The following is a 14,945-nucleotide window of genomic DNA, read 5'->3' as shown; positions in this document are numbered from 1 at the left end:
CGGCCCTTTGCGGGACTAAATTTCGTGCCCGTGGCCCGGTAGCTGATGTGAGTTTGAGACCCCTGGCCTATTGTATTTAGTTCAGAATACTTTCATCTAACATTTTGGTCGAACCCGCCACGGTGGCCTAATGGTTAAGGTGCTCGTCTGCTGACCCGCAGGTCGCAGGATCAAATCCCGACCGCGGCGGCCGCATTTTCGATGGAGGCGAAAATGCTCGAGGCCCATGTACTTAGATGTAGGTGCACGTTAAAGAACCCCAGGTGGTCGAAATTTCCGGAGCCCTCAACTACGGCGTCTCTCATAATCATATCTTGGTTTTCGGATGTTAAAACCTAGTGATTATTATAACATTTTTTGTCGAAGCTGCCGGGAAGGGAAGCTATCATAGTGAAAGGAGAGAGAAGGGGGATGGAGGTTAATTTTCCTGTCTGTCGACTGAAAAAAAGGCACATCAATGTGCACTCAGCCATGAGAAATCTATTCAATTAGAAACACCGTACCTGCGAAATCTGGTAGTGAGGTCGAAAGCAACTCGCTCCTGATATTCCAGACCTTTCAATTAACGGCGAAGCTGTTTAGCAAGTCGTACTTTGTGAGTCGATCGCAGAAAACTGTCATCATCTTAATGGGTATGTGCCACTGTGCGGCTACCTGAGAACGAGTAGAAAGAGAGAGAGAGAGAGAGAGAGAGAAAGAAAGATAAAGAAAGAGAGAAAGAACGAGAGAAACGGAAAGAAGATATAAAGAAAGAGAAGGAGGAAAATTGTTGCCGAAAAAAAATTACTCACGAGGCGGGATTCGAACCCGCGTACCCTCGATCTGAAGGCGAGTGCCCCAACCACTCGGCTATCCAGGCACTTTTTTTTTTCTTTCATGGTATTTATTATAATGCGGTTCTGAAACTATCACAAACGCTATGACGCAGTGATGCATTCACTTAGCGACAATAATCGCACAAGCACTGCACAAGCATTCAAAGACTTACATGCATGTATACTGTGCAAGTCCAGAGAAACAGGAAAAGTTCTTCAAAGCTTGTTACACGTGGAGGCTGGTAAGGCTGAACACCTCATCAAGATGGGGTGCCAGTCTGGTCTCATGTCAAGTTCTTCGTAAATGTCCTTTACATGGAGAGCCATACGCATGAAATGCATACTTAAAGCAGCGGTTAGTTCTGCATTACGGTCTTGCATGCGCGTTTTCCACAGACTGTGCAGTCCCATAAGGAAAAACATGTCAAAGGGCACTTCATCGAGAGACGTTGGGAGAAGGTAACGTATAGTATGTGAGTTAATGTTAAAATATTTTTGAACAGTTCGTTGAAGGATGTCCCAAAATATAATGGCATCTTTGCAGCTAATAAAACAGTGTTCTACTGTCTCTGGTACATCGCAGAGACGACAGTTATATTCTGACCTTCCAGGAGATGATGTACTAAAACGAGTTCGGAAAATGTATCTTTCTCCTGACACAAAAACCTTGTTTTACAAATTCCATACTGATACACTGCCGGTAAAATCATGGCTGCAGAGGAAGGGTATTTTTGTTTCTTCAGTTAACTGTCGTCTCGGCTATCCAGGCACGCTAGCAGAGCATAGCATAGTCTTGTATCGTACAGAGTAGCACGGGGGTGAGAAAGGGAAGTGAGAGTGAGGGGGAGAGATGTGATGGTGAGGAGGAGGGAAAGGAGGAGGGGAGAGAGTAAACCGTAGCACAGAAAGAATGAGAAAAAGAGATATATAGAGAGAAAGCAATGCAGAAAAAGAAAGGAGACAGAGATAACATAAACGAAAAAGAGACAAAGAAGTACAGAAAGAAAGAAAGATAGAAAGAAAGAGAAAGCGAGCATCGCATCGTCTAGCGATCAGATACCGCGCCACCTGGCCAAGCCGCGCATGCGCATTATCTAAGCTATGCCACCGACTGAGACATCGCGCGCCACCTCCGCTCTATAGCGCATAGCCTGGCTGCGTACTCCCGAGAAGAAAGCCACGTGTATCTCGAAGCTAGACGGGTCGGTCTACGGGGAGTGCGAGCGGCGACGGGTCCGTGATTCGCTGCGCCAAGCTTATATATATATATATATATATATATATATATATATATATATATTCATTTTATAAGGCCAAGAAAGAACGATTGGTGTACGTATAAACTGGGTTCTCAAAATGGGCTTTTCGCGATGCACATTTTCCTACAAGACTTAGATACACAGGTTCAAGAGCTACATGTACACTCCACCGTGTTTCTGTGTAGCTTGCACAACACCCGATTTTTTGGGTGCGGGTAAACTTATTCCTGAGTGAAGACGCAGTTCGCTTTTTAACAGTTCGCCGTGTGTTGAAGATAGAGCGGAAATTTCATGTTTCAAAAACTTTTTAAGCCTTGATCCACCCCCTAGGTCAACTGTATTTCCTTAAATAAATCAGTACCAATGAAAAGTTATGAATACATCCTTGGCATTCAGCAGACAGGAATATGTTGTAAATATATAATAATGATTAATATCACTCGGGGGGTGAATGAAAATTAGAAAGGAGTAGATTGGAAGAGGAGTAACCGAAAATCGAAAAAAAAAAAGCTGTTACGCTATATACGCAGTAAGCGTTAGTTATATTGTGAAGCAAGAAGTGTTTAGTAAGGTGTAGTGGCCAGAACAGACTTACATTAAAAAGGTTTCAAAAGCAGTTAGTATAACTTTGCAAAAATTGTTGCTGTTACAGTATAGGGGCTAGTAGATCATGAGTTCCCACGTAAAGATGGTGATGCTTGAGATATAAAAAAAACTGCAACAGAAACCATCTTACGGTGATTGCCACGGTTGCTGCGTATAACACTAGTGTTGATGAAGTGTTCCTTCATGTGCTAACTTGCCCCCACATTCAATGGAACGGCGATTCGACGACCCTCCGTCAGCGTTGTGGAACGCGCACCGAGTGTCTCGACGCGCTAGTTTCCACGAATAGTTAACACTCTAAGTCAAAATTACCTGAACGAGGAGTAACGAAGCCCACTTTGCGCGAGCAATGAACGAATCGACCATTGAGGAGCAACCGCAGAGGGATGCGTGCCGTGTGCAAACCAGTTAGTCTGCAAAAGGATAAACCGCGTGGGATATGCAGGCCGTGTACAGAGGTACGTTCCGTGTGCAAACCGCTGTCAAAGGAATTAACGGCCTCCTCGCTCTTTGGTCAGTGTTCCCACTTGTTTTCGTGGTGGCGTGCTGACGGTCGGGTCGCGCTCGGAGAGTGCGACGATCTAGGAAGTACGCCGCGGTGCCTTCGATATACAAGTATGCGTGGATGAGCGTGTGGTGCTGCTTTTACGTTTAGCCGCACCCATGAAGTCTGGAGCTGGTCTCGACATGCCGCGACGCCGCGCTGTATATCTCCGGCGCAGTCCCGGTACTGCATCGCCACCGGCTGGGAATGTCGACCGAGAAGACAGTAGGCCTATGGAATCCATGATTTCTATCTGACTCTGGGCACAGATCGGCGCTTGATTCTCTGACAGGTAAGTGATCGCTCTTTATTCTGCCGTACCTATCGCGTGCGCGAAACTGATCGCAATTGCCGGTAACGGACTCGATCGTGTTGTATATCGCGCGCACGAAATGTACCCCGAGGGCCGGCTTGGGCGTCAGCTCACCTGTGTTTTGTGACCGCCTGGATATTGGCTGCCATTGTCTAGGCCGCCCGGACGCTCGCTCACCGACGGTTTGCCGCGGTGATGAGCTGAGGTCTCGAGACATTGGGCTGAGGCCTCGCCGGTGTCTTTCGAGTCGTCCAAACGCATTGCGGTCGCCGGCAACGAGCTCGATTGTATTTCGTGCGCTTTAAATGCACCGGCATGGTGCATTTAAAGATTATTGTTGTGAAACAATGTTGTGAGAACAGAATGGCTGAGGGCATCTCGCGCACCATGCCCGTTTGGTCTTTGTCTTCGCGTTACGACACGCTGCTTTAACGGAGCACTCACCTATAATACAAATATTCTGAAAGTATTCACGCTTAACTTGATGCGACAAGTGCGCCTTCGAATTTACAAACCTCGTCATATTAGAAAATTAAATTTACGCAAAGCACACAGGCATGTTATCGCTAGATTGACATACTCTAATAAACTTCACAATTGTAGATAGTAAGTGCCGTTTTTCGCATCTATAGCGCCAGTTAAGGTCGTTATTTATGTTGTTCTGAAGCCTGGCGATCGATGGTTTTTCCTTCGAAGACTACATGTAAAATAGCGTGCAAGCGAATGTTATTGAAAGGTTATTGATTTAGGGAAGGTATTGTATATAGGTAATATGCAATAAAATATCCACCAAAATGAGTTCTAGAGTTGGCGTGCTACTTAGTTGCGTCTGTGTCTCCTCTACCTGTGCATGCTTATGCTATCTTTGAAGCCTAGTAATGTTTTTCTTTCTTTTTTTTCTCTGTGATGTACGGATTTGCTCTTTTTGTGTTTAGCATTTTCGTTTTACACATTTTATTGCGATAGCAATTATATGGAAGTCTCGGCTGATTTTTGGCGTCGCCGTCATGCACCGTATATGTATATGTCTATATATATATATATATATATTGTTAAGGCGTTTATTGACGGCGGGATTGACGGCGACGATGCACAACGACAGAGCGCAGACTCGCAGACTCTCACGAGCACGAGCACGAGGGGCGTGCTCTCCGACGAGAGGCGAAGAGGGCGACCCACTAGAAGGCGCTGGAGAGGACGGCCCATTACAACGTTCCAATTCTTCTCTACAATTACCCCGGGTACGAAAAGGGAGCCGTCTGGCGACCTAGCAGCTGGTCACTACGAGCGGGTCATGGTAGGGCTTGAGGCGCTCCACGTTGACAATGTCGCGCCCTCGACGGCGCATGTCGGAAGATGGGTCGATGGGTTCAATCAGGTAGTTGACCGGGGATGTGCGTTCGACGACACGGTAGGGGCCTTCGTATTTGGGCAGCAGTTTGGAAGAGAGGCCAATTGCAGTGGTAGGGATCGAGAGCCATACGAGTGCTCCGTGTAGGAACGTGGGTGCAGACGTGTTGGTCTCACCGCAGATGCTTTTCTGCCGCTCTTGGTCCTGCGTAGTAAAGGTCTTCGCAAGCTCGCGACACTCCTCAGCAAGTCTGGCTGTGGCAGAAATAGGCGCACACTCAGATCGATCCGGCTTGTATGGAAGGATTGTGTCGATTGTGTGCGACGGGTGCCTGCCGTACAATAGGAAAAATGGTGAGAAACCAGTGGTGCTTTTAGGGGCGGTATTGTAGGCGTAGGTGACGAAAGGTAGAATGGAATCCCAATTTGTGTGATCGGCGGCGACATACATCGAGAGCATGTCGCCGAGCGTGCGGTTAAAGCATTCCGTGAGCCCATTCGTCTGCGGGTGGTAAGCAGTAGTTTTGCGGTGAACAACGTTGCACTCTTTGAGGATGGCTTCGACGACTTCCGACAGGAAGACACGGCCTCGATCGCTGAGCAGCTCCTGGGGTGGACCGTGGCGCAGCATGAACCGGCGGAGCAGAAAGGAGGCTACATCGCGCGCTGTAGCCGCTGGGAGGGCGGCAGTTTCGGCGTATCGCGTAAGGTGGTCTACAGCGACGATGGCCCAGCGGTTACCAGCCGAAGTCAGAGGGAGTGGCCCATACAAATCGATGCCAACGCGCCCAAAGGGCCGATCAGGGCAAGGTAAAGGTTGCAGACCTGCTGGTGACTGGTGCGTTGAAGTTTTGCGGCGCTGACAATCGATGCAGGAGCGAACGAACTTCTGCACGTAGCGGTACATACCTCGCCAAAAGTACCGTTGGCGAATGCGGTGGTATGTTTTCGATACCCCAGAGTGCGCACACTGCGGATCAGCGTGGAACGATTCGCATATTTCAGAACGCAGACTGCGGGGTATTACTAGTAGCCACTGGCGGCCGTCGGCGTTGTAATTGCGTCGGTGGAGGAGGTCGTCGCGAATGGCGAAATGGTGGGCTTGACGACGCAACGCGCGAGGGGATGGTGTTGCCGAAGGATCAGTCAGCAAGTCTAGCAGTGAAGCGATCCATTGATCCTTGCGCTGTTCAGTAGCGATAGTGTGAACGTCGATGGAAGAAAGGGCATTGTGAGACATTGAGCTGTGGGTGTTGTCGTCAGGCAAGGGGGAGCGCGAGAGTGTGTCGGCGTCAGCATGCTGGCGTCCGTTGCGGTACAGCACGCGGATATCGTAGTCCTGTAGGCGAAGTGCCCAGCGGGCGAGGCGGCCTGATGGATCCTTCAATGATGACAACCAGCAGAGGGCATGGTGGTCGGTGATGACATCAAATGGGCGACCATACAAATAAGGTCGGAACTTCGTAAGGGCCCAGATGATCGCTAGGCATTCCTTTTCGGTGACGGTGTAATTGGTCTCGGCTTTGGTGAGCGTACGACTTGCATACGCCACGACATATTCAGGGAACCCTGGTTTGCGCTGCGCAAGGACAGCGCCAAGGCCAACACCGCTGGCGTCTGTGTGTACCTCTGTAGGGGCCGTAGGGTCGTAGTGGCGTAGTATGGGAGGCGACGTCAACAGACGACGGAGCTTGGCGAAAGCGTCGTCGCACTCTGACGACCATGAACTGAGGGACCCGTTACTTCCGAGGAGCTTCGTCAGCGGCGATATGACGGTCGCGAAGTTTCGAATGAAGCGCCGAAAGTAGGAACACAGTCCTACGAAACTGCGCAGTTCTTTGACGGACGTAGGTTTGGGGAACTCGGTCACGGCCCGAAGCTTGGCTGGATCGGGAAGAATACCGTGCTTGGACACGACGTAACCGAGTATTGTCAGCTGCCGTGCTGCAAATCGGCACTTCTTTAGATTCAGTTGTAGACCGGCGTCGCTCAAACGCGTCAAAACATGCCGCAGGCGTTGAAGATGTGTGGAGAAGTCCGGAGCGAAAACAACGACGTCGTCGAGGTAGCACAAGCATGTGTGCCATTTCAGGTTGCGCAGAACGGTATCCATCATGCGCTCAAAGGTGGCGGGCGCATTACACAGCCCAAACGGCATGACGTTGAATTCGTACAAGCCGTCGGGCGTGACAAAGGCGGTCTTCGGTCGAGCGTCATCAGCCATGGGTACTTGCCAGTACCCTGAGCGCAAATCGAGAGATGAAAAGAATTCTGCTCCTTGCAGGCTGTCAATCGCGTCGTCTATTCGCGGTAGTGGATACACGTCCTTACGAGTGATCTTGTTGAGTCGTCGGTAGTCTACACAGAACCGCACAGAACCGTCCTTCTTCGCAACAAGTACGACAGGAGACGCCCAGGGGCTGTTAGATGGTCGAATAACATCGCGTCGCAGCATGTCGTCGACTTGCTCGTTGATTACACGGCGTTCTGTAAGAGATACGCGATATGGACGTTGCCGCAGTGGCGGCTGGGCGCCAGTGTCGATGCGATGCGTAACGGCGGAAGTGCGGCCGAGAGAAGTTTGAGCGACATCGAAAGAAGAGCGAAATTCGTCCAACAGGCCCAGAAGCTGGGAACGCTGGACCGGTGTAAGGTCGTCAGCAATGGAGGAACCAAAGACATCAGCGGGTGATGAACCAGATGTCGAAACAGCGCTGAGCGTACTGGAACTGTGGCAGTGCATTTCATCTGGTTCGTCCATAACTTGTGCGTCTTCGAGGGGTTCCACGCTGCCGAGACATTCCCCTCGGACCAACATAACACTGTACGGAGATGGGTTGATAACAAAAATTGACGTACTGCCCTGAGTGACTTGCACGGTCGCGAAAGGCACCAGCATGCCTTTCCTCGTGCAAACACGGTCAGATGGCGAGAGAAGTGCAACGGTGTCGGAGAGACTGGCGCAGTACACTGACACCGCCGTCGACGAGTTTGCAGGCACCTTGGTGTCGTCTTTGACAAGTACCTTGCCCGCAGCCGATGGACTGTCTGCCGGCGCCAATTCAGAGAATGGTGAGAGCTCTATTTCGGCTGGTGCGCAATGAATGACGGCGTCGTGGCGGGAGAGAAAATCCCATCCTAGGATGACGTCGTGAGAGCAGGCAGGAATTATGATCAATTCGACGGCGTACAGAGCATCCTGAATAATGACGCGAGCTGTGCAGACCGCTGTTGGGTGGATACTTTGGGCACTGGCTGTACGGAGGGAGAGCCCCGAAAGCGGCGTCGTCACTTTTCGCAGTAGTCGGCTAAACTTGGCGTCCATAACGGATACGGCGGCTCCAGTGTCGATAAGGGCGGATGCGCGAACACTGTCCACAAACACGTCAATCACGTTCGAGGGGCTTCGCTGAGGGCTTTCGCAGTTCGATAGCGTCGCAGCCCTTGCCTCGTGGACTGCGACGGCTAGTTTTCCTGGTCGCGTGAGCCCGGACGTGGCCGCATCGGCGACAGTGAGCGACGTCGTGGAGACGGTGAACGGCGGGTAGATGGTGCGGGGCGGGACGTCGGTGACATTGGCGGCGCTTGGTCATAATAAGGGCTGCTTGATGAGCTGGTCAGGGTTGATGCGACCCGAGGCGGCTGCACGCGATTGCAGTAGCGTGCGACGTGACCGGCGCAACCGCACGCAAAGCAAATGGGGCGGTTGTCGGAAGTGCGCCAGCGGTTCGCGGGTCCCATCCATGCCGCAGAACGGGATGGACGAGGCGGCTGCTGAAATGAGTGCATTGTGGGCAGCTGTCGGGGCCTGGGGGCGACGTCGACGTATGTAGGCGGCACAGCCACGTCGAAGGCCTGTGGTCCGACGACGGCTTCGGCGTAACTCCGCGGGTCAGCCACAGGAATCGCTGGGGGCGGCCTGGCTACAGCTTGCGCGTAGCTTAGTGGTGCAGGCATTAGAGGCGGCTGGTGGTATTCGGGAATGACCTCCGCGATTTCTTGCTGAATCGCTCGGCGGAGAGGAGGCAGAAGTGTAGTTGGCGGCTGGTCAACATGCTGCGGTGGAGTGAAAGCCAGTAGAGAGACCTGGCGGGCAATTTCCTCACGCACGAACGACTTGATTTCGGCGAGCAAAGTGGAGTGGTCAGGAATTGCCGACAAGCCTGCGAGATCAGCATCGCGTGATGGCGGTCGACGGGTCATCAAGCGCTGCCGGCGCAGCTCTTCGTAGCTTTGGCACAGGGTAATGACCTCTGCCACTGTGCGAGGGTTTTTGGCCAGCAGCATAGTGAAGGCATCGTCGTCGATGCCTTTCAGAACATTCCTGATTCTGTCAGACTCCGACATGCTCGCGTCGGCTTTCTTGCACAGGTCAAGGATGTCTTCGATGTAGCTCGTGAACGATTCCCCTGCCTGCTGAGCTCGTTCACGTAAGCGCTGTTCGGCTTGAAGCTTACGAACGGCAGGGCGGCCAAACACGTTGACGATGGCGGTCTTGAAATGGGACCACGTGGGGAAATCGGATGCGTGGTTGTTGTACCACATGCCTGCCACACCCGCGAGGTAGAAAACCAAGTTGGTCAGCTTGCCTGCTTCGTCCCATTTATTGGGAACACTCACCCGTTCGTAAATCGCGAGCCAGTCCTCCACGTCAGTGCCATCCGCGCCGGTGAAGACAGGAGGGTCGCGGATACGGGGGACACCGGGACAAGCGGTCGGGGCAGGAGGCGGCGTTTGCTGAGCGGCGTCTTGCGGCATGGTAGATGGCACGGTACGGGATCGAAGCTCCAGGGGCATCGAATGGAGACCGAAGTTGCGGTGACGGTACAGCACTCTCCACCACTTTGTTAAGGCGTTTATTGACGGCGGGATTGACGGCGACGATGCACAACGACAGAGCGCAGACTCGCAGACTCTCACGAGCACGAGGGGCGTGCTCTCCGACAAGAGGCGAAGAGGGCGACCCACTAGAAGGCGCTGGAGAGGACGGCCCATTACAACGTTCCAATTCTTCTCTACAATATATATATATATATATATATATATATATATATATATATATATATATATATATCAAAGCCACAAAGAAAAATAATGCAGAAAAACTTTCCGACGCGCGGAATCGAACGGGCGACCTCTTGCTTTCTAGCGCGCGGCGCTAGACGGTTAGGCCACCAACAGCACCGTCTTTCAGCCTGCTAACGGCGAGCTATTTATATACACCACTTACATCAGCATGCTTTTTTAGTTACCACATAGATGGCGCGATGTGCACGAGTGGCGCGCTTTAAAGGTCGTCGCCCCGTTCCTGCGAACGCCGTTGCTCTTCGACCTACAGGGCGTGGTCGCCTTCGTGCGCTTATCTCGAGGAAAGAAGGGGGCGGTTGGCGGGGGGGGGGGGTTGTATGTCTTGTGCTTTCCCCGCGATGTCCGCACTGAAGTCACAGAGCGTACGAAGGTCGCTTCGCTCGCTGCAGCGGCCGCGTTTGCGAAAGGAGCGCGCTGTTCAAACAGAAATAGGTAACAACTGGGACAGTTAGTTCGCGCTCGTCCTGTGTGTACCTGTTCGTTCGTTTTGTGCGTCCTGCTTTATGTTTGAGCAGTGCGCTTTCAGTATAGAGCTGTGACGCATGCTAGTTCGCGCTCGTCCTGTGTGCGTTCTTTACGTGCGTCCTTTAGGCTCGAGCGACGCGCTGACAATTTCGAGCTGCTTTCCGTTCTTCGCGTTACATTCCAATGTATTGCTATCGCATTCATTGCTTCGCCGTTACGGCGAAATTTTTACTTTTTATAGTGTTCTATATACTCACTTTCTTCTTTATAGTTGTTGTTGTTGTTGTTGCTTAGATATGCAAGCATAGAAAGGTAGGCTGCGTCAGATTAGGATATACTAAAATCAGGTATTCGTTGTTATTATTGATGTTCTTTTTTTCTCCGAAAATCTCAGTATGCGCGTCGGACAACGATATGTTCGAGACGAGAACGCTTAGAGATTTTGAGTGTTTTCGTTTGCCGAAAATTGTATGCAGTGCCCCAAGATCCTCAAGACGTGATATATGATACCAAATCTAATGAACTGGAACGTCCGTAAATAAAACGTCATGGTAGTGCGGTTCCGAGTCGACCAATGAAGAAGCTAGGAAGAGAACAGAAAGCCCGAGGATTATTTTAACAGCGAAGCTATTGTAGCTCGTCGTAGTGTGAGCGATGGTGCCAAAAACTTCACAGGGGGGTATGCGCCACAGGAATTGGACGAGCTTCACTAACGAGTACAGCAGGTGCGAGCGTAAACCAAAACTCTGCTCGGCGAAGTGGAGCACGTGAAACACGTGAAAGAGAGAAAGAGATAGAAAGAAAGAGAAAATAGAGAGAGAAAAAGAAAGAGAGAAAAAGAGAGAAAAAGAGAGATAGAAAGACCGCGATAGAAAAAAGAGAAGTAGAAAGCTAGAGCGAAATAAAGAAAATATAGACACAAAAAGATAGAGAGAGAAAGACATAACAAGAAACAGACGCAGAAAAGAGCAAGAGAAAATAAAGAGAAACAAAGAAAGAGACAGAACAAAGCAGAGAGAGAGAGAGAGCACGAAAGGGGAGAAAGAGAATTAAAAATAGAAAGAGAGAGAAAGTGAAAGCAATACAGAGAGGAAAGAGAAATAGCAAGAAAGAAATAGAAACAGATACATAAAAGAGACACAAGAAACAGAGAGAAAGATAAAGACAGAAAAAAATGAGGAGAGACAAAGGCCACCCAGCTGCGCTCTTCCTTCAGGCTTGGCGCCACTTGTGCGAAGCTGCCATATTTTTTTTTCTATTAATGTTTGCCGTTAAGAAGACGTGGAACTTTTGAACATAAAAGCTGATCCCGTTTCATGTACAAACATTCCTTAGAGATATGGAGTATTCGAAAACGCTGCTTGTATGTATTAGGATTTCATTCGGAATTTCGCTCAGAGGCGAGACATTTACTCACACCTTTGCTTATTTATGTCGAACGTGGAGGTTGCCGCTGCTGAGATATTTTATATGCACTGAAGTTTTTTTTTCTCTCGTTCTACCGCGATCAGCACATCACCTTCGAAGCCGGGAAGCTCAGCAGAAATAACTTCGCTGCCTTTCAAAGCCTAAGAAAGCGGCAGCTGAAGATTTCTGGAAGGTAGCGCGAAATGTTCCCTCTCTTTTTGTCTTCGTTTTTTAATGTGTACTCTATTCTTCTTCATTTTTCTTCAAGAAATGAATGCGCGCCAACTCGCCCAACGTAGCATTTTGGTACAACAGCTGTACATTCTCTAACATAATGCACGGGAAGCGCACTCGTTGCAGTCTCACGAAACAGGAAATTAAAAGCGAAAAAACAACTAAAAGGAAGTGATCGCAAGAACATAACAATCCCATTGGCCGTTTTGAGATCGAGTGAAACGAATGCCAACAGCTTTCAAGTGTCGTAGCTGTTGTTTGTTTTTCCGTAAACTTCGTCGCTCGAAGTTGAAAAAAAAAAGCCTTCAAAGTAAGGTCAGTATAATAAAAACATCCCTATATATGAAAAACAGAACATTGAAGAGTCAGTGCTACGATAGAAAAGGCGGCTAGAAAGTCTAGGTTCTGGAAAGTTTAATCTTCGCTTTATCGAGGTCAAAGGAAGTGTTGAGTGGTATGGGTAGTACACATAACGGTGCGAAATCCAAAGCGGATTCTTCCACCATTTCCGCAAACTGGGAGGACAGAAGCTTAAAAAAAGGATACAGCATTACGAGCCAAAAAAAAAAAATGAATACAGACACAACCTCAGCTACATACAACACGGGTTACTGCTGACATAAGATTCCTCAATTTTTCAGGATTTCGCGAAGCCAGCATCACGTTAAACTAGCAAAACAAAAAAAAAGAAAACATAAACAACAGTTTGTTTCTTTTGTGTGGCTATTTTTTCTCATGGTGATGTTCATGATACGATGATGACCACGACTTTTTCCTCGAGTAGTGGGACTTTACGACCGACTAATATTCGGGTAACTGCCTAGAAACGACTAGTGGATGAGGTCTAGCAGAGTTGTTTTTTATAACTGACAAGCAAGTAACGGTGCAAAAAGATGAGCATAATAAAGTTAAGAAAACGTCATTCGACTTTAAACCTTAACTGAAACAACAACAGCCACCCCCTAAGCCTCCCAGAAAAGAACACAGTAGGATTACGGAAGCCTCCTGGCTCCTGCGAACGCTGCATGTTCCGTACCTTCGAAGTTCACAACAACGTCCCGCAAGAAACGGGACCGGTGGAAATAATCATAACGGGAAAAACCGGGTATGAGGGCTAGCACGAGTTAGCACGGCAAGCAATGAGATTCGAGAGCTAAAAAAATATATTGCTTGCATTTTATGACGGCCTTTCCACTTCAACGCGAGAGGGAAGAAATAAATGTTATTTTAATGCCAAACGAAAATTCTCGCAAAACTAGTGAACTCTAAACGAAAAGGTATACTTCTCTAGATAAATTGTTCGCGGACGGCGCAACAGGCAGGAGAGGTTCAGATTTTTACGGTGGTCGCCAGCTGTTAACTTTTCTCGCGCTAAGTCGGAAATCTCGCGCGCGTTATTTTTGTGCGTGTGCAGGCGTAATAAAATTCGTTGTTGGGCTAGTTCGTTCATTGGCCTTGAATACTGGATAGCGCGGATTCGACGCAGGAAAAAGGAAGCACACTGTCCAAATTTTAGCGCTTGTCCTGTGCAACAGTGTTCCTTCTTTGTCCCGAGTCGAATCCGCGCTGTCCAGTATTTAAGTGTGCATGCGTGATGTAGGCACCTAGCGCGTACCTTTCCCACGATGGGCGATGCGACGGCGATGCCTGTGGCTTGCATCGCGGCGACGCACCACAGCAGCAGGAGCCCAACATGCACCAAGGACATGTCTCGCGCCGCCACCAGCATTGCGCTCCCCTTTTCGTGCGCTCCGTGCGGCGCTGTCTCGGCGTCTGATGCTGGCGTGCCGCTGGGACTCCGTTTGTGCGCGGGCCCCTCCCTCGGCGGCGGCGGCGGCGTCCGGTGCGCCCTGAGCGGGATGCGGCCGTCTCTCCCCAAGACTCGCGGGAGAGCGCGCGCCCAAACTCCCTCGCCGACCGCGCAGGAACAGCAGCTGATCGGCGGGAAAGTACTCCCTACGACTCCTTCTCGGCCACGGCTTCCAAAAAGTTGGGAGGAGAGACGCGCGCGCCGGCGGATCGGCCCGTTGCGCTGGCTTGTTAGTAGTCGCTCCGTCCGGGAAGCCCTCGGCAGCTACGGACTCCTGTGCGCGCACTTTTCTTTGACGCGTTCCACGAAGTTTCCGCTGTATCTTTCGTAGGACCCTGGAACATGCGGGGAAAGTTCGGGACGCTTGGGCAAACTGAGAGGAAGCTAGTATTCTGGGGTCCGCGTCTGGCTGTTCTCGACACTGTAAACTGGACGCTCGTTTTTACGAGCTACTCCTTGGTATCGTAACCTCCGTTATCGGCGGCACCCTGCTACAACCGTCGGATAGTTACGTCCGGGTCACTAGGCGGCAAAATTATCTCAACAATTCTGGCGGCCTGGAATGGTAGAACGGCGCCTTTTATGCGTCCCGCCAGGTGGCGTCACCGCCTTCACCCGCCTCGCCATTTCTCAGGTCCGTCCCTTCCTACCCACGCCAAGTCCCGACACACCTTCTGTGGGCGACGTTGGCGAGGATGACGTTGGCTGGACGGCACTGCTGACGGAAGTACTGGCATACGCTTCAATTAGGAACTTCTCCGACGACGTTGGCGATAAAACGTTAGTAATTGCATTTAGCTTTAATTATTTGCCCAACATGAGCAGTGTCCTTGAAGTTGTTTCTGAATTTACTGGACAGTTTACGGTGAAAGCTTTTGTTACACAAAATCATAGTGGGTCATTACTCAGGCGATTATACAGGTATAGTTAACGGGTTCTTTTGCTTTTCGTGTATACGGCTGCACACTGTGACCTGTAGGCCACAACAATCGGCATATCGTGTAATTCGTTTTCCTTGTAATTTATCTGTCAAAGACAAACACCTCCGTTCTAA

The 14,945-nt window shown here is 50.1% G+C and overlaps 1 protein-coding gene across 1 annotated transcript in view; it reads right to left on the bottom strand.

Moving 5' to 3' along the window:
- Window positions 1-13,946, bottom strand: part of LOC119394147 (corticotropin-releasing factor-binding protein) — a 107,783-nt gene extending 93,837 nt beyond the window's left edge. The window contains exon 1 of the mRNA XM_037661404.2: window positions 13,697-13,946. Within this exon, the coding sequence (XP_037517332.1) occupies window positions 13,697-13,810 (114 nt within the window). The 5' untranslated portion in view covers window positions 13,811-13,946. The remainder of the gene's footprint in view (window positions 1-13,696) is intronic.
- Window positions 13,947-14,945: the final 999 nt, after the last annotated feature.

Source organism: Rhipicephalus sanguineus, chromosome 5 (assembly GCF_013339695.2).
Source record: "Rhipicephalus sanguineus isolate Rsan-2018 chromosome 5, BIME_Rsan_1.4, whole genome shotgun sequence".
NCBI lineage: Eukaryota > Metazoa > Arthropoda > Arachnida > Ixodida > Ixodidae > Rhipicephalus > Rhipicephalus sanguineus.
The sequence above is the reverse complement of the archived record's forward strand: the minus strand, read 5'-3'. Positions and strand labels throughout refer to the sequence as shown.